This window comes from Thunnus thynnus, chromosome 1, assembly GCF_963924715.1.
Source record: "Thunnus thynnus chromosome 1, fThuThy2.1, whole genome shotgun sequence".
In the NCBI taxonomy this organism is placed as follows: domain Eukaryota; kingdom Metazoa; phylum Chordata; class Actinopteri; order Scombriformes; family Scombridae; genus Thunnus; species Thunnus thynnus.
In genome coordinates this window covers 24,534,222-24,558,966 of record NC_089517.1, presented here as the reverse complement: position 1 = coordinate 24,558,966, position 24,745 = coordinate 24,534,222, and the positions used below count along the sequence as shown (strand labels likewise).

The window sequence follows — 24,745 nt, the reverse complement described above, 5'->3', positions numbered from 1 at the left end:
CTGTTTGAAAGAAATGAGTCTTAACTGCTAAATTGTCACCCCAACACCCATAAATGTATTGCTACATAACTGAGACAATCACAACCACAGTGTGACTTAAAAGACAGCCGTCTCGTCTCCAACTCGTCTTGCTCCGTCATCTTACATCAACTTTAACATTTCTAAATATCAGCTATGATCCATTACCTTCCTACTGTATGAACAAGAACACAGGTCAGTATTGTGATAGAAGAGACAAAACACAAGCTCACAGTTTTTTTTTTTCTAATGGCTTTAACAGGAGACATAACAGGGCAGAGGTGATTTTCAGCAACAACAACAAAAAAAAATTAAACCCTCACCTCTTTATAACAATCTGTAAGAACAATGTGAACTGACTCATCAATGCATAAAACACCTTCCCACATGTTGATAATGGTGCCACACAGTACTGATTCATACACAAAAAATATGACTTTTCATTCGTTAATTTCTAGTGTCATGTTAGAAACCAATTGTGTAAAACAAATGAAACAAATCCTGTTTATAGATTGAAGAAACCTGAAACTTAACATGTGTGACATCGAGAGAAACACGACAAACCTGCCAATTTAAAATAATTTTCAGGAGCTAGTAATTGAAAATGGATGAAAACAAACAACAATTATGACCTAGATGATGATGTTAATAAGAGTTCAGTTATAAAATAAGTTCTGTCAAAGCCTCCTTAAGACAATATAAGAGATGAAAAGCTATTTAATGTACAGAATGATGACAATCAAGTGAAGATGCTTAACAAAAAAAACAAAAACAAAGATGCATCTCATATTTTTCATCTCCTCTTACACTTTGCATCCTTTGTATCATAAATAATTAAAACCACCTACAAGATTAAATAAGAGGTTTTCTGAGTCATAGTCATCTGAACCAGCCAGAGGACATGTGCAAATAAAAACAAGAATAAATCTACTATTCCTTACATCCTGGGAGAACCTCATACCTCAAATTAATTTTCTAATTTTTGTGAGTGATAAATAATACTGTTTATCTTAAACTGCTAAAAATGCATAGGTAAGACACTGGCATCTCTCCTCTCTGATGAGAGATCTGTACTGTTTGTTTCTGACAGTTAAGACCTTTGTGAGATATGTGTTTTTCTAGGGCACTTGTTATGGCATCCTCACTGACATCCACAATAACTCATAACATGTACGGATGCCTGACAAGGCAAAGAGTGATCTCACGCAGTAAAAATGACCCCAATAAGAGCAAAATTTGCTTTAAACTGAAACAAAAGTTAATGCACTGGTGTGACAGTAAAGGGTTGGTTTCATGGACAAAGATTAGGCCCCAGAAGAAAACACATTTCATAAAGGAAATCAGTTCTCCACTCAAAGATACAAGTTTAACAAAACTGGCAAATGTTACTTTGATGACTACTGATGAAGAGTAAGCTGTGGCAAAAAAAAAAAAAAATCCTTTTGAGTTGCAAAAACTTGACAAACAAAAGAGAAACAAATGCAAAATGCTGATGATGTTCAGATCCCTAAGAACAGCGGGCAGCTGGACTGACACCGTGCTTCAAATGATCCCATCAACGAGGCTCGTACTGATAAATCAGACTGAATTATTATTAGTTACACAATTTTCATTCACCAGTTTTTTACTGATATTCCACACTCAGCCAGACCCCTTTAAGAAATGAGTATCTCCTTCTATTCAGGTGTCTGATCTGGTAGATATTTTTCACACTGAACCTGAAAGCTGTTTGTAGATATGAATATATATTTTGTTTCGGATGAAATCATGTAAAGACTGCGTTCAGTCTAGTGCCAACAGAAAAATGCCTGAAGAAATATTGCAATATCTTTAAAAAAACAAACAAAAAAAAAACGATCGTACCACTCTTATGTGCAACATGTTAAACATTCTTGAGAGAATATATACAGAGATGCACTGTGTTCCTGTACATGTTGCATATGCTACACAAAGCAGTGCTTAATCTAGCTCACTGAAACACATAAACAGAAATATCAGACTCTTAGTCCCCAGTGGCAGCCATGTCAGCTCATTGCAGATCCATTGTTGGTAGTTTTACAGAAAAGGGCAGCGTCAGGACACTTGTGTCAAATGTGTGCAGGGGGGAAAAGTACAGCTCAAATAGAGCAGAGCTGATATAGAGTTCTTCAGCGACTGCTCGTTGCAAAAGCAATGCGTGACTTAAGATCTCAGTTATTTGCATTGAATTGTGTAATTTTCCCCCTTGACTTATATTTGATGTGCCAATTGTCCAGTAGCAGCTCAGTTTTGATAGATAACAAAATAACCTTTTCCATATATTTCTGACAATATATAAATGCCCCACAGATGACACAAAGTTTAACATTTAACTCCGCAAACATTCATTCAAAGGTATGATTAAGACATAATGATTTCATTCCAAGTAGTAGACCACAGAATGGTTTGTTCATTTTAAAATTTCATGTGATTTAAAAAAAAGTCAACAATAAAAGCAACACCAGTAGTTGCAACATTTTGTAAAATGCCCATTGGGACACTTCCCGGTTTGTGCAGTATGTGTGAGCAGAGCTTCTCTCTGCCCCCCAGTTAACAAACTATACATTTTATGTCATTTTTTTTTACAACTACACAGGTTTCAGCTCACTTTGTTCTTATTCTTAAGTGAGGGAGTCGAGACTCGGAGTCCAGTGTGAGTCAGTGAAAGTTTGTATCCAGTCATGGCTGATGTATCAACTGAGACTGAAGTATCACTGGCTGACAGTGAACGTCTGTGCGGAGACGGCTCTCAGCTAGTTCATTAGAACACTTGAATCACAGTAAGAATTTCTAAACCTAGCTTGAGGATGTGTGTCCTTTTCATTCTTGACAGGGTTGCGAGGGCCGTGGGTCAGTTCTTCCTCTTTTCTTATGCACTCCCCAGTTGTCATCTTTCTCTCACTTCTGTGTTCCCTTCTTAAACTAGTGTTGTAAAGGGAATGACACGTGATCTGACCCATGACTTTTAGTCTCAATGGATTCCGGGATAGTATTCAAAGAGTGCTAAAATGCAGTGGAGCAGGCTTACAAATGCCAACTGTATCTGATATAATTATTTAGCCAATTCAGCAGCATATGAGCCACTTGCCCCAAATAGAAACCGGGACCGTAGCAGCTGCCGAGCACCATTTTCCTCAAAAAAACCCAGAAAGTAGCAGGAATTGCTACTTGATGAACAGAAAAGCCAGTGGCTCCCCAATGTTGACAAAATGCTTTGCTACTACGACCCCGGGGTAAACCAGTGTTGGATCTGAGCTATCCCGCGCTGAATCTGGGTGATGTAGAAGTCTGCATTTCTGGAGAAGTCCTGACAGACAGAGGAGTGGGCATCACCCAGAGCACAGTAAAGGGCGGTGCCACCCATGCTGATCACTACAGTAACCAGACAAAGCAGGAAGAGAAGCAAGCAGGAGTCCCCACCGCCAACATCTACGGAGAAAGAGAGACAGAGGAAGAGATATAAGGAGTTGGAAGGAAAATTATAGAACAGTAACATGTAACTATAAAACTATTCTGGCAATGCTGTCAGATCTGTAAAATTTGTTTGTAAGGTTAGCTAACCATAAACTTGACCCTAGAAATTGTATAAATTAGACCACTTATAATGTAACTAGTTCCACGTATTGTATATGGAGAGATATCTCTCTTTGAACTGTACGTAATAAACCCACAAACATACCCTGGTCATAGCCGTCATCAGGAACTTTGAAGCGGACGCGTCTCTTGGCGGGGGGTTTGTCAGGTCGGGGCTCTGAACTTGCAGATGCACTTATGTTGTCGACATGCACACTGCGCTTCTTCAGTATGGAGACGAGGCCAGAGGCAGGAGATACCTGAGATGAGAAGTTAAACAAACAAACAAAAAAATGTTAAGAAGCAAAGAGACGCATACATTAACATGAACATAATTTCTATTTACACCAAGTCCAGTTTCATATGCTCATCTTCGTACACTGAGCTGCAACACTGTGTGTGAGGAAGGACATGTGGCCCCACCAGCCAGGTCCACCAGGTGTCAGTACATCTCACAATCAGCAGTATTGAACTGTGAACCACACTGTCAATGCTCCCTCCAACATTTTTACTATCCAACTGTACCAGGCACTGCTTCCCAAATTAATGTTCTGCACATTGCACAAGCTGAACGATCATCAGAGGCTCAACGCAATAGTTTAAAGTTTAAATGACAAGTTGCAGATGAACTTTGGCCAAGTGGTGGCAGACTATCAGGGCCAAGCAGAGTACTTTGCACACTGTATTTAGTATATATTTATCATGTAGTAATAACATAGTCATCCATCTGCTGTGTGGATAAGAAGTTAGTATTAATATTTATAAAAGCACTTATTATGTCTGTGATGGAAAAAACACTACATACAGACACAGCATTCACTCATTTATAGCTAGTTTCTTAGAAAAATGTAATTGAACCAACAAGAGTGTGTATTCAGGTGTGATGCCTTTATGTTAAAAAAGTGCATCTTCCATCTTCCTTTCAGTTCTGCACTTAGAGTAGAGCCATCACAGAGATCCATATCAGGGAACCAAAATTACCTACGAACTCCAAATACTACCGCTACCAGTGCTAAAACAATATCATCCTGGCTGCTCTACATCCTATACTTGACAAAAGCAGACACTTTCATTTATGTCTGTCTTTCTGTTCTTCTCTTTAACAGAGATTTAACTATGAAAAAAAGTCAGTAACCAGCACTTGAACTTAAAGCCAAGTAATGACACCACAAATGGTCGAATAAATTGAAAATAGAAGATTGTTTCTCAACATACCAGACATAGAAACCAAATTCAAGTCTCAACCAATACTGAAGTAATTACTCAGTTAATTAAAAATAATTTATCAGTAACCCTGTTACATTCTGACATCCCAACACACTGCATGATATTTTATGTTATGCTACTTTTCTCACAAAGTCTAATTCTCTCAGAATAAAAGAGTTTAATGTTAAACTGGCTTCCAAATCTGCCAAGCTAATCCATGGTCTGGGTATCACAGTAATGGCTAGGTAATCCCATTATGCTGCTCTAACAGGGCACAGTGCTGTCCATTATAAAGGGCCTAGATGGGTAGATGCAGACAGATATGAAAACAGACAGGTCACTGGGTCACCAAAATCGCAAATCAGAACTATTACAATGTGTTTTTGGTCCTACCTGTGTGTTTTTGAAAAGCGGAAAACAAAGGATGATTAAAAGAGACAAGGGTTATTACGTTAGACTATAAGAAGACAAATAAATAGCAAATCATACAGGCTATATGTGTACCTAAGTGACCCACACAAAAGCATGATTATGTACAAACCTCCTCTACAGTGATGAGTTTAGCCATGTCATCCAGTGAGGCAGCTTGTCTGATGATGTCAAATTGCTCTACTTCGTATTCCTCCTCCTCTTCTTCCTCCTCCTCCCCCTCCTCTCCCTCCTCTGCCTGCTCCTGCTGTTTCATTTGAGCCTCTTGTGGAAGGTGGGCCTCCTGGTGCAGACAGGTTTTATTGCTCTCCTGCAGTGATTACATATGTATCAATACACAGTAAATGGAAACAGCAATCCATCTTGATGCTTCACTCTGTCTTCTCTCTGAACGCTCCTACACAATGGTGACTCAAACCATGAGAGCTAAATGTTTCTACAAGTTAGTGAGAGCTTTTACACTGATGTTCAAAACAACCAGTGGTTATTTGTTCCAAGGAACATAATCATCTGGCTTAGAGGAAGTGATACATTTCATATTTCCAGTAACAATGATTTATTGAGAATAAATAGAGGAAGTAGGTAGCTAGCATGAGCTGCAATAACAACCCCCACAGAAGAAATAAAGACAAAAAGCAGCTAAAACATCATCAACAGAGGAAGATTATGATAGAGAAAAAAAACAAACCAACTACAACTCACAGATGATGACTTTTAGGATTAAGTTTGGTAAAGAAAATCTTCAAAGCTAAACACAGAACCTCTTAAGTAGACAACAAAGTCTGATCTGTACCTGGGTCTCCTCATGTTGCGTCTCCTCAGTTAGGGCTCCCTGGTGCAGCTGTTGTACCTCCACCTCTGCCCCACTGACCAGAGTCTCCACTGAAAGTCCTTTCTGATAGAAAGGAGTCTCTCTCTCCTTCTGTTTCTCCTCCTCGTCTTCTTCGGCCTCATCCTCCATCTCCAGAGCCTCTTCTGCCTCTTCCACGTCCCTCTCCTCTTCTTCCTTTTTTGCCTCCTTTTCCTGTACTGGACCTAAATCTCCTCCCTGCTGCTCTGCGGGCTTGGACTGATCCATTTCTCCAGCTGTAGAGGGGTGTAATCCATTTCCTCGGACTGAAATGGTGTATCCCGACACTCCTCCTCCCTCCCTGTCAGTCAGTGGACTTCCATGGAAACCAGCCCTCCCCTCTAATTTGCTGTCTGGGTCTTCCCTGTCCTTTTCAGACTTCTCAGGATAATTGAGTCTATCTGCCAAATTAATGGTGGGTGTGACTGGATGGCTGCTCTGAGAATGGGAGGAGTCTTCAGCTCTCTGCTCCATCCCTCTTTCAATCTGATGGGCTGGATGAAAAAGGCAAGGGTATAAATAAATTAATAAATCAAGTATGGTAAAAAGACAGTTTGACACTGAAAATAATGAGAGCTGGATAAGAAAGCCTGTCTGTAAGACGACCAAAAACCCTCTTTTCTGTATCCTTATTTTCATTTTCATTAGACTCATAGTAAATGTTCCACAGTGACAGTGAGATCCTTGCTATAAGCTGGGACTACTGCTCACAAAACACACACTCAAAAGCCAACACAATCTCTAACAGACAGACCTAAAAACTCTTTTCAACACAGTTACACTCAGTGTGCAATGCAATGGGACCTGCTTGCATCCACTGTCTGAAACTTGCATGTAATTTGTGCATATGAACAGGTATTAGATAACCTACCAATTAGCCTACCAGTGTATGAAATCTTTAGCAAAGTGACAAGGATCTAATGTCCAAAATGACTGCATTTGGAATATAGCAGAAGCTTGCCAGCAGCAAAATAAACAAGAGATGAGTCTAGCAACACAAATTATTAAAACCTTAAAAGAGTATGACACTAATTTAGCATTGCACTTCTATAACATCGTCTGACTAACGATGGACAGTTTTTTGTTTAAAAAACTATCAAAACTGATTCAGCAGAACCAGAGATATTGTCTTTTTTTAATTCCATGCATTCTTCTAACTTGTCAATGTGTGGCGCCTACATTACCCACAATGCAACTCAACTACCCACAGTTCCCTCAAAGATTTGGGTGTGTTATGCAAGTAGCTGTTTATGTAGGCTCGAGCTACTGGCCTCAAGCAGAGAGTAGGAGTGGGCTTCAGCTGACGGGTGAGACTTTGTGCAGCTCCTTCTGTCGTTTAGTGAGACTGTTGATTGCATCGCCCTTGAGTGTATACTAGAGACACTAGAGTGGCCACAGGTGTGAAAATAAAACTAATCAACATAATGTCCTGTCTCAGTAAGATACACCAAAGCTACTGAGTGCATATGTTTGTGTGTGTAATTCACACATTATACCTCTAGTTCTATAGTTCATTAAAGGGTAGCATTACAAGAAATTACAAAACTGTCCACTGATTAAAATTCACATTACTTAAATCAGAGCTTTTAGCATCATACCAGCAGTTTTAGCAAAGTTTTGCATTACTACCAAACACTTTCCAAAGCATTAAAGACTGATTTTCTACCTTCCTGGAACCCTTGTGTACATGCGGTTTTAAGATATAAAAACGTCCAACTTGGATGGCTGTTATCTTAAGTAAAGTGGTTTGTAGTTAATGGTCTAAATGTACAAAACCAGCAGCAGTGCCACAAACTCACACAAATACACCCACTCTGTTCTTCACTTACTCACCTGAGGTGCATGAAGGCAGTGCAACACCTTCTTCAAATGTAGGCCTCAACATGTTCAGAGATGCAAACTGTAAACACACACACACACACATAATATGCATTTATACACACTATCAACTTAAGTAATGTGGAAGTTACATTAGTAAAATTGAATTCAAGGTTACATGCACAATGAGCTTAATGGAGGTGTACAGCATGAATAATTAATAGATATTTTACAAAACATGTTAACATGACATCAGTGAATCACTTGAAAAGCAAACTACAAAGTCACACATTTTTTATACATGTATATCTATACGTACTCTTTCTCTCATACACACACACACAAATGATGGTGAATGTCTTACCACAGCATCTCTTGCCCTCGGCCTATGAACAGAAGAGAGAAGAGAGACAAAGTGAGATGGTGAGTATTGAAGTCTGTCCGTGGTTTTAGTAAATGAAGACGCGAAAGATGGGTGACCCTTCTCTACTCTCCCAATCTAATATTAGCCTGAACACATTTCCCTGGCTATTACAACCTGTGTGTGAGTGAGACTGTGTGAGTGTGTGTGTGTGTGAGTTTAGCAAAGTGAAACCTTAGCAGCGCAATGGCTCAAATGTCTGAAAGTGCAACAGCAGCAGCAAAGTGACATATGTTTAAACCATCACTGCAGTACACACCACACACAAAGACATACATGCTCACAGTCATACAAACAGACAGACAGACAGATACACACACACACACACACACACACACTTACAGCATACAGTATGTGCAGGTGTGTATGATCACATAGGGTGTGTGTCTGGCAGGTACAATAAGGATTTCCTATTAAATATTGAAAAATGCCAAGGTGGTCTTCTCTTGACTAATTTGTTACATTTGCATGAGCACACCCCACAGCAGACACACACACCTCCTCATACAACACACATACACCAACATACACACAGACACACTCATGCTTTCTAAATAAAATAAAACATAATAATATATAAATTTGTATTAACTTGAGTTTTGTGTTGTTAAATCATCATTTACTGGAATAATTCAACAACTTGCAAATTTCTCACCAAACATACTGTACGTCACTTTACCAATACTGTGTATTTATATTTGCGAACATATGCTTGTATGCAACCTAATCTACCGTCAATATCAATTTGAAGTCTGTGCATTACTGAACTACACCCTTACAGAGATAGTGCAGGGAAGAGGAGAAAGACAGAACTTTGGGGAAACAATCTGGATCAGTTTTAATTTAAATATATTTCATTTTAAGTTAAATATATATCGTCCTACTAATCCAACACTGTCCTCTTTATACTTTACATTACACTTTCTTGACCACAAGTCGCTCAGTGGAGTGACTGTGTCAAGCATCTCATAGTAAAATTGTATACTACTACAACTTTGTATACTATAATAACTCAGAATAAAACCCCTGTTCTCTTTCATGTATTGGTGTCTTTTTTCCAAATTAACAAGACAATATTTAAATAAAAATTGTGTTAGCTATAGTTGATGGAAGGTATCTTTGTAGACGAGGTTAACTGACTCCCACTTTTTCCAGACCAACACATCTAAGATCTATCTTTGCAATGAACTTTAGGTCAATCTTCTCATCTGACTTAGAGGGCAAAACAAGCATACTTCACAAATGTTTGACCGCTGCTTTATAAATACCACACACATTTTAAAGTCAGCTTGACCACAACAGACAGATTCATGGTGACAGGTGTTAATAACAGAGCTCAGAACAATATAACAGAGAATTATATGATAAACTGCACAATCACAAAAGTGATAGGCAGAAAATGTCCAAAATCATAGGAGGAAGGTTTGTTTGAAAATGGGATACCCATCTATGTGCATTTCAATTCAAGTACATATTACAAAATGCAGTAAGTCTTCTTCTTGTGGCTTTCACAGAACTCTTGTGACTATAAAAATTATGCTTTTGACTTTTACACTTTTCAGAAATTCTAGGGATTAGGTCATGAAGAGAACATGTGCTTGCAAAGAGTACACAGACACACACAGATGCAGACTGACCGACTGTGTGTCTGGCAGATGTATCTTAGGGTGTCCAGATGTTGGGTTGCCAGGTCAGAGGAGGTCCTTGTACACTGACTCTCTAACAGAGGCAGAGAGACAAACAGAGATACATATAATTAAAAGCATGGTTAAAACTGTGAGGAAGCCTCTAAGAGCTGAGCTCCCCTGTAAGCAAAACAAATATACATGCACTCCAAGTCCCGAATCCTACATGTTAACACGATCACTGAAACTACAGCAAGTAAGATGTCAAGGTCCGGCTACAGAGGCTGAGGTCAAACTGTTGCATAGCTTAACAATGATTCAACTTTTAAGTCAAACATGTACTCTGTGTGTGTATGTGTCTGTGTGCCAGTGTGTAAGTGTGGGCACATACAATGACAAGGAGGACATTAAGTAATATGTAAAGCAACCCCCAAGCCTCAATTAAGAAATATCGTTATATAAGTTAATATATATAAGTTCCATAGTATGAGACCGGTTTGTTTTACAAGTGTATAGTTTACATTAAAGAATAATTAAACAATGTCATTTTTCTTACTGTCAACAAATCCTATTAAAGAGTGAAGCAAACAGCGCATCAGTCATTTGGTGTGTCAGTGAGTATTTACTGCAGCAGGAAGGTCTATGTGAGACGGACTCACATGAAGCCCAAAATCCAAGTCAGAGTTAAAACCCTGCTGGTTAAGAGAAATGTTTGCATCTGATGCATGTGTGCTGTGTGTGCTTGTTACCCCACTGTCTCTGTAGTGCATTCAGGTTGTCTAATACTCTCTGGTGATAGAGTCTCTCTAGTTGGATGCACCATAATGCTCGCTGGTCTGAACATCACAGGTTAAGAAACAACGCATAAATACATAAATGGCCCAACAGAGGATGGTTTGCTTTAGAGGATTAAAAACTGTATCAACTCTAAATCAATCTCTTGATTTTCTGGTCACACACTGCTTTAGCTAACAGAGATAAATGGAGGAAAAAAAAACAAGACTGAAAAAAAAGTGAGGACAAAGGGAGACAGAGTGAAGAGGAGAAGAGGAAATAGAGAGAGACATGGAGAGATAGAGGGAGAAAGCGCTCCAGGATGCAGTCTCTCATGTTTATGGATATGAGCAGCTAAAACACAATCCTTCTTTGACATGGCTCGATGCTTTCTCTTTCTCTCTCTCTCTCTAACTAACCTTCTATACATGCATGACATAGCTAAGCTAGCTTTCCCATCTCTGTTTGACTCTCTCATTTTTCCCGCCCACTGTGTCTCTTTCCTGATTAAACCTCTGTCAAAATTTCCAATTCTTTCAGATAATCACTCTCCACTCTCCACTCTGTGAGTGCGTCTGCAATGTATTTGGGTGTTGATGGACTGTACTGTGACAATCAACATTTCTATTTGAAAACAAAAGGGTTTGGTTAAGGTTGGGGGGCACATAATGAACCACATGTACTCATAAAAACATAAAGAACCTTTTGATTTACCAAAAGCTAAAAAGTTCAGCTGGTTAGCATCATTCAAGTTCAGGATAAAATAGGGCTGCAACTACCAATTATTTTCATTTTTCTGCAACAAGTCATTCTAAATCAGCAGGTTTGAGCAGTGTGTGAAATAGCACCGAATAAAAATGCAAAGACTAGTAGGAGACAGCCAAAGAAAAACACATGTACAGTATGGACAAGTGGGCAAACAGCAAGGTAAGCAAAATGGAGGTAAGTGCATTACACCTATAGCACAAATTAAAATAAAAGCTCCCCTCCATAACCTTTCACCCAACATACACACACACCAACACAGTGATAAGGATACAATCTTCATGATGGACAAAGGCCTCAGCAATCTGCAGAGAGAGAGATTACAACATTTAATAAAAAGAATGCTTTATCATCTCTGATCAATAGGGGTTTAAAACCAGACTGAAACTATTCCTCATGGACAGAGCTTCTGAAACAGGACGCAGGATCAGTTGAAACAGATGGGATGTACAACAGAACAGGTAAAAAGTACACCAATACAGGACTATGACAAACAACTCTATGCAAAGCCGGAATCATTATATTGCTACTGCTGCAATACCTATCTATAATCATTAACCAGGACAGAAAAACACACATAGTCTCTTGGTTAACAGTGACACAGTTCACAGCATTTAGAAGAGAGAGTGAAAAATGAGAGTGAGAAGCAAGACAGACACCAAGACAGAAAAACGAGATACCATGGTAGACACTCTACCTCTCTTCAGCAAGTGTCGCTTTCATGCTGCTCAGCTGATCACAGAACAAGAGTGTGTGTGAGTGTGTGTGTGTGTGTGTGAGAGAGACAGAGAGAGTGAGAGAGAGAGAGAGAGCGAGAAAGAGAGACAGAGAGAAAGAGAGAGAGAGAGGAGGAAAGGAGGGCACAAAAGGCTCTTGCATTTCTAATGAAGTGAGGGGCGGTGACGAATGAATGACCTCTCATAGGTAGCTGTACTGGCATGACTTGGATGCCGAGTTGGAAAGGAGTGTTTTCATTTGTTTTTCGACTATATTTAGACACCAAGTGCACCACAAATAAGGCACACGTCTAATAAAAGTACAATCAAATTTAAAGTTTTTTTTAACCCTCAAAATATCAACACTACTGCTGTGAAAAGGTGAAATAAATGTGTAGTTTTCCCTCACATTTTGTAACTTTGTGACCTATCAAATACATTAAAACTCAATATAATCAATAAGACAGATTTATCTAAATGTGTTACCTAAATATCATTTTTTTTGGGACCTGAAAACACACCAACATGGAAATGATTTGCATATTATGTTTGTGTAGTACCGCCCCTTTCTGTCCTGTGCAATCCTCAATTCTCTCTCTAGACTTTGAACCATTTGTTCATTCTTTGGCCCTCCTCGCCGGCTTTCTCTGTTGGTTCTCCAACAATTCATATTTATGTATGCCAATTGTGTCGGCAATGAAGCTTCCAGTCATGCACGACCCCTGATTCCCTCTTGCTCTCTACTTTTGTAATACCATTCATATCACTTGCATTTTTATTTTAATGAGTGAATTTGCTTATCTTACTATTTTATCTATATTTATTAAGTAGCGATGACTACTGTACATGTTCAATTTATCTTAGGCACATCGAAAATTTTAAGCCTAAATCTAAAACTATTAACTCACATTCAATCCCATTTTTTAAACTGGTATTATTGTTGTAATATTGACCTCTAGGTGAGCATAACATATTCACCATTGTCACCATTGGACATGAGTACCCTGCAGGAATCTTTTCAGAGGGAGCCCGAAAGGCTGAGCAAATACAAACTTCAAACCTGTTTTTCAACAACAAAAACATTCTTGCGCTTTATTTCAGCCATCTACATGACCTGTCATGCTTTATTGCTTTTCAATCAACAAAGTCATGTAATGTCCGACGGTAGACCAACAGCAGCATGCATGAATACGATCATAATTTGGGTTGCTGAGTAGATGGAACCCGGATGTAGATGTGAAGTGCAAAAGACAACAATAAAAGATTATTGGAATACCAGCCTTTAAGTAAATACTTGTTTTGGTTGGTAGGTTAAGTTTAGACTATTTGAAAAGCTGCTCAAGGGTTTGGCATTATTTGACTCAATTGTAAAGCTGAAAGTAGAAAGACTTTAAGGACCAGTGTGTAGGATTTAGTGCCATCTAGTGGTGAGGTTGCAGATTGAAAATCTCTCGCCTTCCAAGTGTGTAGGAGAACCTACGGTGGCCGCGAAACTCGCGAAAAACGCTAAAGGCCCTCTCTAGAGCCAGTGTTTGGTTTGTCTGTTCTGGGCTACTGTAGACACATGGCGGTGCAACATGGCGGGCTCTGTGGAAGAGGATCCACTCCCTTTGTAGATATGAAGGGCTCATTCTAAGGTAACGAAAACACAACAATTCTTAGTTTCAGGTGATTATACACGAATTAAAACATGATTATGAACACTGTATTCCATTTCTGCCAATAGATCCCCCTAAATCCTACACACTCCTTTAATTTGATGGCTCTGATGTTGATATCTTCCCAAGTCGCTACAGTTGTACCAATAATTAATTTAGTAACAGCGGTCAGATAAATCCTGACAAAACCATCAAATGAAAACAAAGATCCATTCATCCGTTAATCTTGTTCAGTCTGAACAAATCACTGGAGCTTTCTATGAAAGGAGATTTGTGCAATGATGCCTATTTTCTCATCAAGATGCATGTGTTTACACATGTATGCCATTAGACGCACAGTTCTGCAAAGATATGTGCATCATGAAAAGACGTTTCAAACCATGTGTAATAATAATGGGAATCATCTGATTTCTGTCAATAACTTTCTTTGCAAGATCTTTTTTACTGTGGCATTATGATACAGGAACAAAGCTTTGAACTAATAAGAAATTATGCTTCTTCTTGCATATAGCAATGTTGACTTTTTTCCCTCATTGTTTTAGTGTTGTTTAATTCAAGGTAGAAACTTTCCTCCACAAAGACTGGCCACAATGCAGTAATTGAGATCTTATTTTTGACTTTTGAGTCACCACAACACACGTTTTTTTTTGGTGAAATTGTTAGCTACAGCATTTTCCCAAACTGTTTGTGAAAAAAGGTGCAGATCACCCCTCATACTCACACACACACACACACACACACACACACCTGTTTGCCTAGAAGTAAGAATAGTTCAGGTGCACTTTGTAGAGTTATTTATAAATCAAACTGACAGAAATATTAACACACCCCATAACATACATGCTCTGTCATGCAGGTATGTACGTGAGAGAAAAACAAGCAGAGGAAAGACTGAGAGTGTATGTTTTTTATATAGTGTATATGTGGCTTATGTGCGTCGTTGCGTGCATGTCTGTGTTGGTGTTTGAGTGGATAGACACTGAAGACACCCATGCCTTAGGGTACAAAGTGCCACTCTAATTATAAGGTTGAGTGAATAACAGTAATTTAATAACTTGTTTGAGAGCAAGAGTTTTATGAGTGTGACATGACAGAGAGAGGGCAAGAAGAAACTTAACCAAGAGTGACTATTAACTGAGTGAGAGAGAGAATTGGTGGTGATATCCAGCATGTATTTATTGAAAGATGCCAGAAACAAGACAGACAGGTTACCTGATGAAGGTACTGTGGAAGGTGAGTGTCATCTCCTCTTTGTGCCAACTGCTCCAGAGAAGCCAGTAGAGCAGGGCTTGGGATAGGCTCTGCGGTGCAGGTGGAGACTGAAAAACAAGCAGGCACTGCAGTAGAGGTAATGTGTTGCCAATTTGAGGTTGTGGTGGAGCTGGATTCTGTACCGGGAGTTGTAGGCCCTGTAGTTAAGTTAACGGGTCCTGTTGTTGCACTCATAGGAGAGGAAGCAATGGATGTGTTGAGCCTTGTGGTGCAAGCTGTTACAGTAAATGTCTCTGCAGTTGAGGTGATAGGTTCTGCATATGAACCGGCAGGTCCTCTGGTACATGCAGGCCCATGGTTGAAGACAGTCTCTGTAGATGAGGTAAGATGTTCTGTAGTGGAGTTAATATTTTTTGCTGTTCTGGCTGTAGCTTCTGTGATACATGTAGGCCCAACTGGGCTGGTGGGCCTTGTGTCTGAGGTTATGGTTAGTGTCGTAGAATCTATAGGCCCTGTGGTGAAGGTGGGTCCTACTGTGCACGTAATGGACCCTGAGGTGGAGGCAACTGATCCAGTGTTGGAGTTATCAAAGTCCACTTCAGCATCACTCTGGCTCAATTCCACGGGACTGATGGGATATGCAGTTTCTGGACTGACCACTGGAATGACAGGGGATGTAGGCTCTGGACTAGTCACAGGACTGAAAGGATACGGAGTCTCCAACAGACTGCCTGCAGAGGGAAAAAAAGATAGCATCAAACAGACAGACAAACAGATAAGAGAAAGACAGAGAAAGATAAGGGTATAGAAAAACTGCTGAAACCTGATGGCTCACACTGAGCTGCCTAAAATTCCTGATGATAAAGGCGTATAAATGACAGAAGATTGAGTCAAACCCCAACTGACTCAAATCTGAACAGTTAAAAAGAATCTACCTTGAAAAGAAAACTACCTTGGCTTATCATCAGTAATATTACTTGTTATTATTATTGGTAGCATTCCACCGCACAGAAAAATTGATTGTTTTGGAATTTAGAAAGATTTTTGAATGGGGTTTTACAGCAACATGCTAATATGTGTGTGATTATTTTTCATGGATATGAAGCCAGAAACTACAGAGAACAATTGTGTAAACAAAAGAACCAATTATTCCTTTTAAATCAACTGCTTCCTGTTAAAACAACCACTGTATAAGTGTATTTATACTATTTGTAAGTGCCTAGAGATGTTAACAGCTAATGTAGTATCAAATAAAAATCTATTTTTTATTTTATTACCCAAAAAAAGAAATGAATTGGTCGACAGTAGTATGACATCATGAAAAGTGAAACATGTAAGCACACACACACACGAGTGACTGATGGAGACGCACTTATAATCTGATATTTGTTAATCTATTTAACTATAATGAATACATATTATCTCTCCCTGATTCAGTGCATGTGTGCGCACAAACACTGTTTTCTATCAGGCTTTTAGACACAAACCCACTAAACACACATACTGTCACTATGGCAATGGTGCTAAGCTAACATTTCCACAATAGCTCATGTACTGTTGGTTCCAAATGTGATAACATTGGAGTGCCCAAAAAGACAATTGCTGAATGTTTACCAAAACATTGACTGTTAATTTTGTGTGCTTGTCCATGTGTGTGCAATTGTGCAAATGTAAAAGTGTAAACTTGTGAGTTATAAGCTGGTTTTGTTTGAGAAACACTGACACAGTGTTACAGATTACACTGGCCAGCAACAAAGACTTTGTGTTTTTTTGTCTTTAGTTTAGGATACTGATCTACTCTGTGCTCCATTTTTTTGTTTTGTGATCCTTATGGGTTTTTTTTTTTTCATCCTACCCTCTCTCCTTAAATTGCTTCCTTCCATCTAATTTGTCCTGCTTCACTCTCTCAATTCTCTTTCAGTCATATGATCAGAATGACATCATTACCACCAGTCAGCCTGACCTAAATCCAACAAGCTGAGCACTTTTTAAACACACTTTTATAATAATGAGTAAGCCAGACACTTACCAGAGAGTTGGCCTTCACTACACTCTTATTTCTTAAACTATCACAGTTCAGCAGAGTTGTGAGTTCTGTTGATATTTATGAACAGTTGTTAAAAACAGGAGAACTATGTGAAGCCATAAAACGGTATAACCTAAAGCTGACTTTGTGGACTTTGTTTTTAGTAGCATTACTAAATATTAACAAGAGTTTGCATGTGTATACCTAATCTTGTACTGCCAGACCTTGTGTTTCCACACTATATTTGCTGGCAGATCAGAAAATAATACCATTACATGCATGCACATTTTGTCATTTGATGTTTAAAGGTATACTATGTAGGATTTATTGGTTGGTGTTTGTAAACAAACCAGAGAGAGAGAGAGAGAGAGAGAGAGAGAGAGAGAGAGAGAGAGAGAGAGAGCAGTGGTGGTCGAGCGAGCTATAGAGCGAATGAAGAGAGCAAAGGGTGCTGGCAAGAACAAAGCCGTGAATCTGAGAAACTAAAGGTTATTTTCTGATTGTTTCACGTTGTTTACTCTCTAAAGCACAAATAAATACGCCCACACCTCCACACAACCCTGCAGGAAGGTGCCGCATTGCCAGATTTTGTGTGAATGCAGAGCTTCATCCTGTTTGCTGTGGAGTCTCAGCCCCGCCCTCGGTCAAGCAGACACACAGACCTGCAGCTCTTTATACATCCATGACACAGAGACAGAGAGCAGAGCGGAGCAGAGGAGAGAGACAGAGACAGCGATGTAACCTGGTTGCCATGAGTCCCAACCATAGTTACAGAAATGTAGATACCGCGTTCACGATTTGAACTGTGTCTGCATGGTCACCATATCGGGGCGGTCAACAGTCAAAAGTCAGAGAGAATAGACTACTTGGAAAAAGGCTGCAGGCATGTGCTGCATTTCACTGTACAAACAGACGAAACATACAAAACAGGCATAGCAGGATTACTTCACAAGTATGTGTCAATTTTATTGTATTGTACTGTTATGCGAGTTAGTGAATGTGAAATATCGCTTCAGACTATCTTGAAAATTACCTAACACTGTCATGATAATGGCTACCTAACGAAAACACGATGTTACAGAATAATTGTTGAAGCACTACATGACCGGGGTTAAACGTGATATTTACTTAACAATTACCTCAATCTTTGTATAATTTACTTTACGGAAAATTATCAGCTAGAATGTGTTTGTGCTCATGAGATTATACACGCTAGATCTAGAAAGCCATATTTATGTTGCTAGTTTAATGCACTGGCTGCACAATTCAGCTACACGCCAGAAGTAATTCTGAGATGGCCTTGTTTTTGTCAAAGGATCCCCAAAGATCCTGGACTAAGGAAATCTTGGGCCATAGTTGTCAGATGGAAGGATATTGAGCCGAATGATACTGCAGTTCCCTGTAGTTATCATTTCAAGGCAGCGATCCCTTCAGTTTTTGCATCCTTTCCTGATCAAGGTGTTTTAAGTCATACAATTATAGTGTTCTTTGTGGTCAACAGTGTTAATATATAATGGAAACTGATTGGAATGATGAGCATACAAATCATCTCCTGTTAATATAACTGGAATTACCACTAAACTTGATATCGAAAGTAAACGTCCCATTTAGATTTTTCTAATATTGATTTCTTATTTAATTTGGAGGTGCCCATTAAAGCCAGGTCAACTAGGACATCAACACAAGCTGGTGAAGCAAGTGATGATCCTGTAAATGTGTCTGAATGTCCTGAACCTCTGAACTCATTAACCTCAGTATGTGTAACTAAGCAATTTCTTATGCGCAGCACTTCTTCAACATACTTGGAGTTGTGCTGTATAGCACTTATCCAACAAGTGTTATATTTCATAGGATCATCATTATGCACTTGACCCTGATCGATCAAGTCAAATATAAGATAGCTGAGGCTCAAGCAAAAGTTGAGGAGCTACGGAGGCAGCTGAGAAATGCCAAGGAGTGTGAAAGAAGACAGACATTAACTGTAAAGTCACTGCAAGATGATTTAAAAGAGAAAAATATGATTTCAGATGAACAACAGCTAGTATACAAACTTTCAATATCTGCTTATTCATTCTGAAAAAAAAAGCTATTTCCTAAATTACCACAACTATACAGAATAGCCGATAAACTAATTTTCCTAGCTGTTTGTACTCTTGTCATTTTGTAGTTGTGTTACAAATGATATTGACAATGCCTTTATACCTGTTTTAATGGCCTTTGCTCAACCATTATGTTATCTCTCTCCCTGTGTGTGGCATATGAACCTATTGATAGGGATAATTTTATGTATGTGTGTACTCTGTCACACACACACACACACATACACAGAGGACCAATTTGAGTTTTAGATAAGTGTGTGTGTGTGTGTGTGTGTGTGTGTGTGTGTGTGTGTGTGTGGGTGGGTGTGTGTGAGAGGGAGTTCTATCTTTGTGAAGACCACATCCAATCCTATTGAGATATGCACCAAGCAGCCAATGAGATATCTACCTTTCTATATCTATGGTCTTGACCTCACACCTGCGTGCTGGGGGCTACACACCCACTGCCCAAAGGTTGATGCCCAGAAGTGTCCCGCACACGGTAAAATAATAAGAAAATAAGAAAATACAGGCAGAGGGCAGGGTCTCTGCAGATACAAACACTGCCATACACTTCTGGTGGGTCACAAGTGATGATTGAGAGGGATTACTTTTGTATGATACTATACTTTGTTTTTTAGTAAAATCCTTCATAGTATACCTTTAACTTGGAATAAGCTGTAAAGTAGACTAAAAGTCTATGCTATTCATTTTTGAGGTCTTTTCTTTGAGGTCTTTTCTCTTTATGGTTCATAAACACCATTTTCCATTTCCAGTAAAAATAAAAACCAAAAAACAGCATAAACAGCTACAGAGACGGATGTTGGTGAAGATCAAACCAGAGATAAAAAAAATTGTGAATTCTGGACTTATATTTGTTAGGTGGCCACAAACACAACTCTGAATGAATTGTAATATTGCTCAGTATGATTTTCTCTCCTGTGTGGATGTGTGTGTGTCCCATACCAGTTTCTGAATAGGAGGAATCGGTCATGGGAGTGTCTGGAGACTGGCAGTGAATTAGACAACTTGATCCCTCTGATTCATCCTCCTCTTCCTTCATCACCTCATCAATGTCTTCTTCCTCATCCTCCTCTCCATCTGTACCTTTGTATCCCTCCTTCCCATCTTCGCTCTTCCCATTGTCATTGAGAGCCGCTTTTTGGATGAGCCCAAGCCCTCCTCCATCTTCATTTTGTGAAGGAGAGTGACTCTGAGTCTGTGTGAGCGTGTTTGTCTCATTGAGGTTTCGAGTTTGGGCAGTAGTGAGAGCTTCAGGGCTGGGTAGGTTATCACAGAGGTCAACCCCACCCACCTGAACTTGTGACATTACTCTGCCCTCCCTCTCAAACTGACCTGGACATAAAAAATAATCAAATAATCAGTTAAAAGAACAGTAAGAAAACCAACAAACAATTGATGTTACTATGTTCTTATACAGTGTAAATGTCATTCAACTGACTTTGACTCCACAATTAGAGGTCAGACTGTCAGCTGCAACAATGTTGTGGTTTTGAGGTTGCTGTACTTAACTATGTAGAACTTATATTTTGTCTTCTTCTTTGATGAAGTTTAGACACTCACCATCATGATCCATTGGGCTCCACCCTCACAATGCTTGACCTTTCTGCCTGAAGGTCAGTGCTGCCTATTAGACAAGCCGTTCTTCAAGCCTGAAGCAGAATAGACAGATAAGAGAGACAGAAAGAATGAGAAACACTGATAAAGTCAGACTCCGCTCAGAGATTTCAGTGAGAGTAAGAAAGGGAGAGACATGAAACAAGTTTAGCATCATTCCAGAGTTGCCAAACAATCCCTAGGGCCTACAGAGATTTACAGAGAAGTGCAACCGTCCTACCACCACCTTACACTGAACTGCTATGCTTGGCTACAAACAAATAAATGTAGTGATGTACAAGACATTATGGGGATATTATGCAGAACAAACTTTGTAACTCTTAAAATACCAACCTGACAAACAAATGAAACAGTAAAACATAAAACAATTGAAAACCCTTCACAAGTCCAAAACCTTCAAGAAACCACTGACAAGCCTGCCACTGCATAATGTGGCTCACGCCCTGCCTAAAATATTCTTCTGCAACATACTGTATCTGTAAACAGAAATATGAGTCATATCTGTGTGTTAAAGTATTCAGATAAGAAAGCCACTAAAACAGAGACTTAAGACACATTTGGAACAAATTAAAAGTTTATGAGTCATATCTGTGTGTTAAAGTATTCAGATAAGAAAGCCACTAAAACAGAGACTTAAGACACATTTGGAACAAATTAAAAGTTTACAGTATATTCAATTAAAAGAGAAAAATTATTGAGGAAGGATTTAGGACACAATGAGAACAGTAACAGTGACAATTTTCAATATGAACCCAGAGTCAAAAAGCAAAAATAAAATACTCACGGGAGACATGGGGTAAAGGGGGTAAAGGTACAGTAAATTAATATACACAGAGTTGCAATAAACCCTATATGGTCCTCCCCATACACAGTACATACGCACATGACGGGGGAATATCATAAACCATGATCTAATGCGATCCAAAACAACGACACTACAAACTATGGCCTCAAATATGATCAAAGAGTTAAATCAACACCTCTCTGCCACACTGTCAACAAAAAACAAACAGTATAACCTAAACAAAGATAAAATTTAATGCAGGAATTGTTTACTGCAAATGAGACGACTGCCAAACCTTTCTGTCAAACATTTGTACCACCTGCAGACTCCTTGCAACGAATCTAACCTTCACTATCCAATGTAAACCCAAGCAGTCTACATTCATGTCTATAAGAGAACCATTATGAAGTACTGATACTGTACAACTTAACCATGGAATTATCATTTGGATTATTCTAGACTGCAGTCAAAAATACTACCCACTTTCAGCATACACAACATGGCAGATACAACTTTTTGTCCTACATAATACATTCCTAAGTGAACTCATAGGACTCCTTTTAAAACACTGGACTAACTTTGACCCCTATCACTGGCTGCAATAAGGATAGCCCTAAACTATGCCAACAGATTTTAATCATATAAAACAGGATGGTAAAATCTCAAGTCTCCACAAGCACACACGTCCAGGCTAATGAAAGCTTATCTCAGAGGAATAAGGCTGTCCTGGTTTCCTGCAGCACAAAGCTAATTGTTCCTCCTGTAGGCCTGTATCACCCAGTGTAAGACTAAGAGAGTCCAAGTATCTAAAAAGGAAACACCTCTGGCCCAGATTTGGTTTCCTGCATGTATATCCTTATTAAAACCCTTACAGATATTTGTCCATAAAATATGGTAACACATACAAGTGTCCAAGAGAAATACTTTGGCAGACGACACCATGAACCAATAAGCACTAAGGCCTACTTTCTCCAAAGGGAGGTGAGAGCTGATGTGATGACGTAAACAACTTGCGTTAAGGTTGCATAAGCTCTCTATATATTAACAAGAGACAACTCTGTCTAGTTAAGCGCTCCGTCTAAAAGGGACACAAAGTGTGCTCTCCAACATGTTAACATTGCTTCAAGATTTAAAAAAAACAAAAAACAGTACCCAGTATGGAATAATATGACTGCTTTGGAGTCAAATTACTTCAAGTCTGAATGTCCCAATGGAACATAAAACAGTCCCCGAGCATGATAAACAACTGTGACATTAAGGCTTATGCAATAACAACCTCTACATTGCACACACAGCTATTATCATACCTGCTATACCACTTTCTTATGTTTTGTACACGCTGTTTTAATCAACAGTATCCTTCACTGTCCCTCTCCCACTGAGCCCATCTGTCCATACAACCATCCATCCTCTCCTCTTTTGGTCTGTGCCTTATTCCACAAGGGGAATCATAAATAATGAAAGACATTCAGCCAAAAGGACAGACACAAAGGTGGAAGAAAAGGACCCTGTCCTGTGAGGGGACATGGAGACTGTGGCAGAAATACAGGGAGGAACATAACTAAAAAAAAAAACTTATGCAGACAGACATACTAGGAGAAAGGAAATAAGTCAGGTTAGGTTTATAAATTAGCTCAGTCTTTCTCTAAAGATCTAGTAAGTTGGCTGGGGTAAAAGAGTTGCAGTAATTGCACCCTTGCCAGAGGTGGGGCATCTGTATTTCTGACAAGTCATCAATTTAACGTTTGGCCAGAAAACCTGCAGCTTGCTTGCAGTTTGAAAGGATCATTTTGACCCGAATTATGTCCCATGTACCCAAAGTAACATTAGATTCAGTTAGCCAAGTTATTAACCTTACATCTAAACCACAGACTGTATATAGCCTAGTTTACATATCTTTATGGTCTAAACCTGTCACACACTCATGTGACAGGCAGTGACACAATACACACAACAGACGGTCATTTCCCCCAAATAACTGACAGACTCGTTAACGTGAAGCTAACAGGTTAGCAGCTAGTTAACTAAACCAATCTTTGATTAAAGTTGGCGTTAACGTTAGCTAACGGTAAAATGGCTTACATTACTTATTCAAAGACTTACGGTTAAAGCTGAGTTGTTTTAACGTTATGCCTCTTGACGGGCTTGTTTCATCAAATTACTCGAAAACGAGTCGAGCTAGCTTACTAACTATATACATCAGTCAACTTTACACTAACCTCGCTTTAATAGCAATACCTAACGCCACGGCAACACATTACATCGTTACTGTACTGTATGTTGCTGCTAGCTAACGTTAGCTTGCCGAGTACAGTGAACACATCTGGCCACTACACCTTTAAAATGTAACCCTTCATTTGCTTTACATAACCACGCTAGCTGTCGGATAATTACACATTTACCACTCCTGCGACACGACGGTCTCAAACGTTACTTACAGCTGAAAAATGATGTCTGAATGGTACACGCTTGGGCATGAGACACCTTGCTGGGGATGTTGTTGTAACGACTGTAGGTGCCACTATCACACAGGCAGGGGTCGCAGCCTCCGCTGTCATCAGGCCTTTGTGCTGTAGTGACGCCATCCTCTGTCCCTACGCTGTCACTGCGGGGCATTTTATACCTGCATTTGAAGTTCTTAAAGGACAGGTTCACTATTTTTTAAATCAGTCTTAAAGGAATAATAGATGCCTAAATTAACATTGAAATGGTTTTTTTCTTGCCATAATCATTCCTCCTGTTCATACTGACCATTAAGAGATCCCTTCATAATGCAATTATAATGTAAGTGATGGAGGACAAAATCCACAGTCCTCCTTCTGTGCAAAAATGTATTTAAAAGTTTATCCGAAGCTAATATGAGTTGTGCAAATTAATCAAATCAAGTAGATATCTTACAGTCTTTTTAGTGCTAAAGTCCCTCTTTTTGTTACTATACTTCCACCACAGCTCAACAGGGAAACACTGTCAGAGGAAACACAAAGCGGGAATTTGATACTGAAAAGACTGTAAATGTGGCAGATATCCACTTGATATGACTAACTCAGACTGCTGAAGCCTAATATAAGCTTCAGATCAATATTTAAATGCATTTTTGCCCAAAATGACTGTGTGGACAAACTGTGGCTTTTGTCCC

At 39.2% G+C, this 24,745-nt stretch overlaps 1 protein-coding gene across 3 annotated transcripts; it reads right to left on the bottom strand.

The window, feature by feature from the left end:
• Positions 1–717: 717 nt before the first annotated feature.
• On the bottom strand, positions 718–24,211 carry cnsta (consortin, connexin sorting protein a). 3 transcript variants are annotated; one of them, XM_067592415.1, is made up of 14 exons: positions 24,048–24,211; positions 20,772–20,860; positions 20,154–20,543; positions 15,266–15,814; positions 15,084–15,190; positions 11,772–11,802; positions 10,708–10,794; positions 9,971–10,052; positions 8,277–8,298; positions 7,928–7,994; positions 6,038–6,588; positions 5,357–5,554; positions 3,716–3,869; positions 718–3,465 (listed from the first exon to the last, which is right to left on the bottom strand). In XM_067592415.1, exons 2-14 carry the CDS (start codon positions 20,782–20,784, stop codon positions 3,257–3,259), a joined length of 2,460 nt encoding a protein of 819 aa, XP_067448516.1. In that variant the 5' UTR covers positions 20,785–20,860; positions 24,048–24,211; the 3' UTR covers positions 718–3,256. The 3 variants fall into 3 exon arrangements, with proteins under 3 accessions (XP_067448516.1, XP_067448498.1, XP_067448505.1); XM_067592397.1 differs by having other exon boundaries at positions 15,084–15,814; XM_067592404.1 differs by lacking the exon at positions 24,048–24,211 and adding an exon at positions 23,713–24,016 and having other exon boundaries at positions 15,084–15,814.
• Positions 24,212–24,745: the final 534 nt, after the last annotated feature.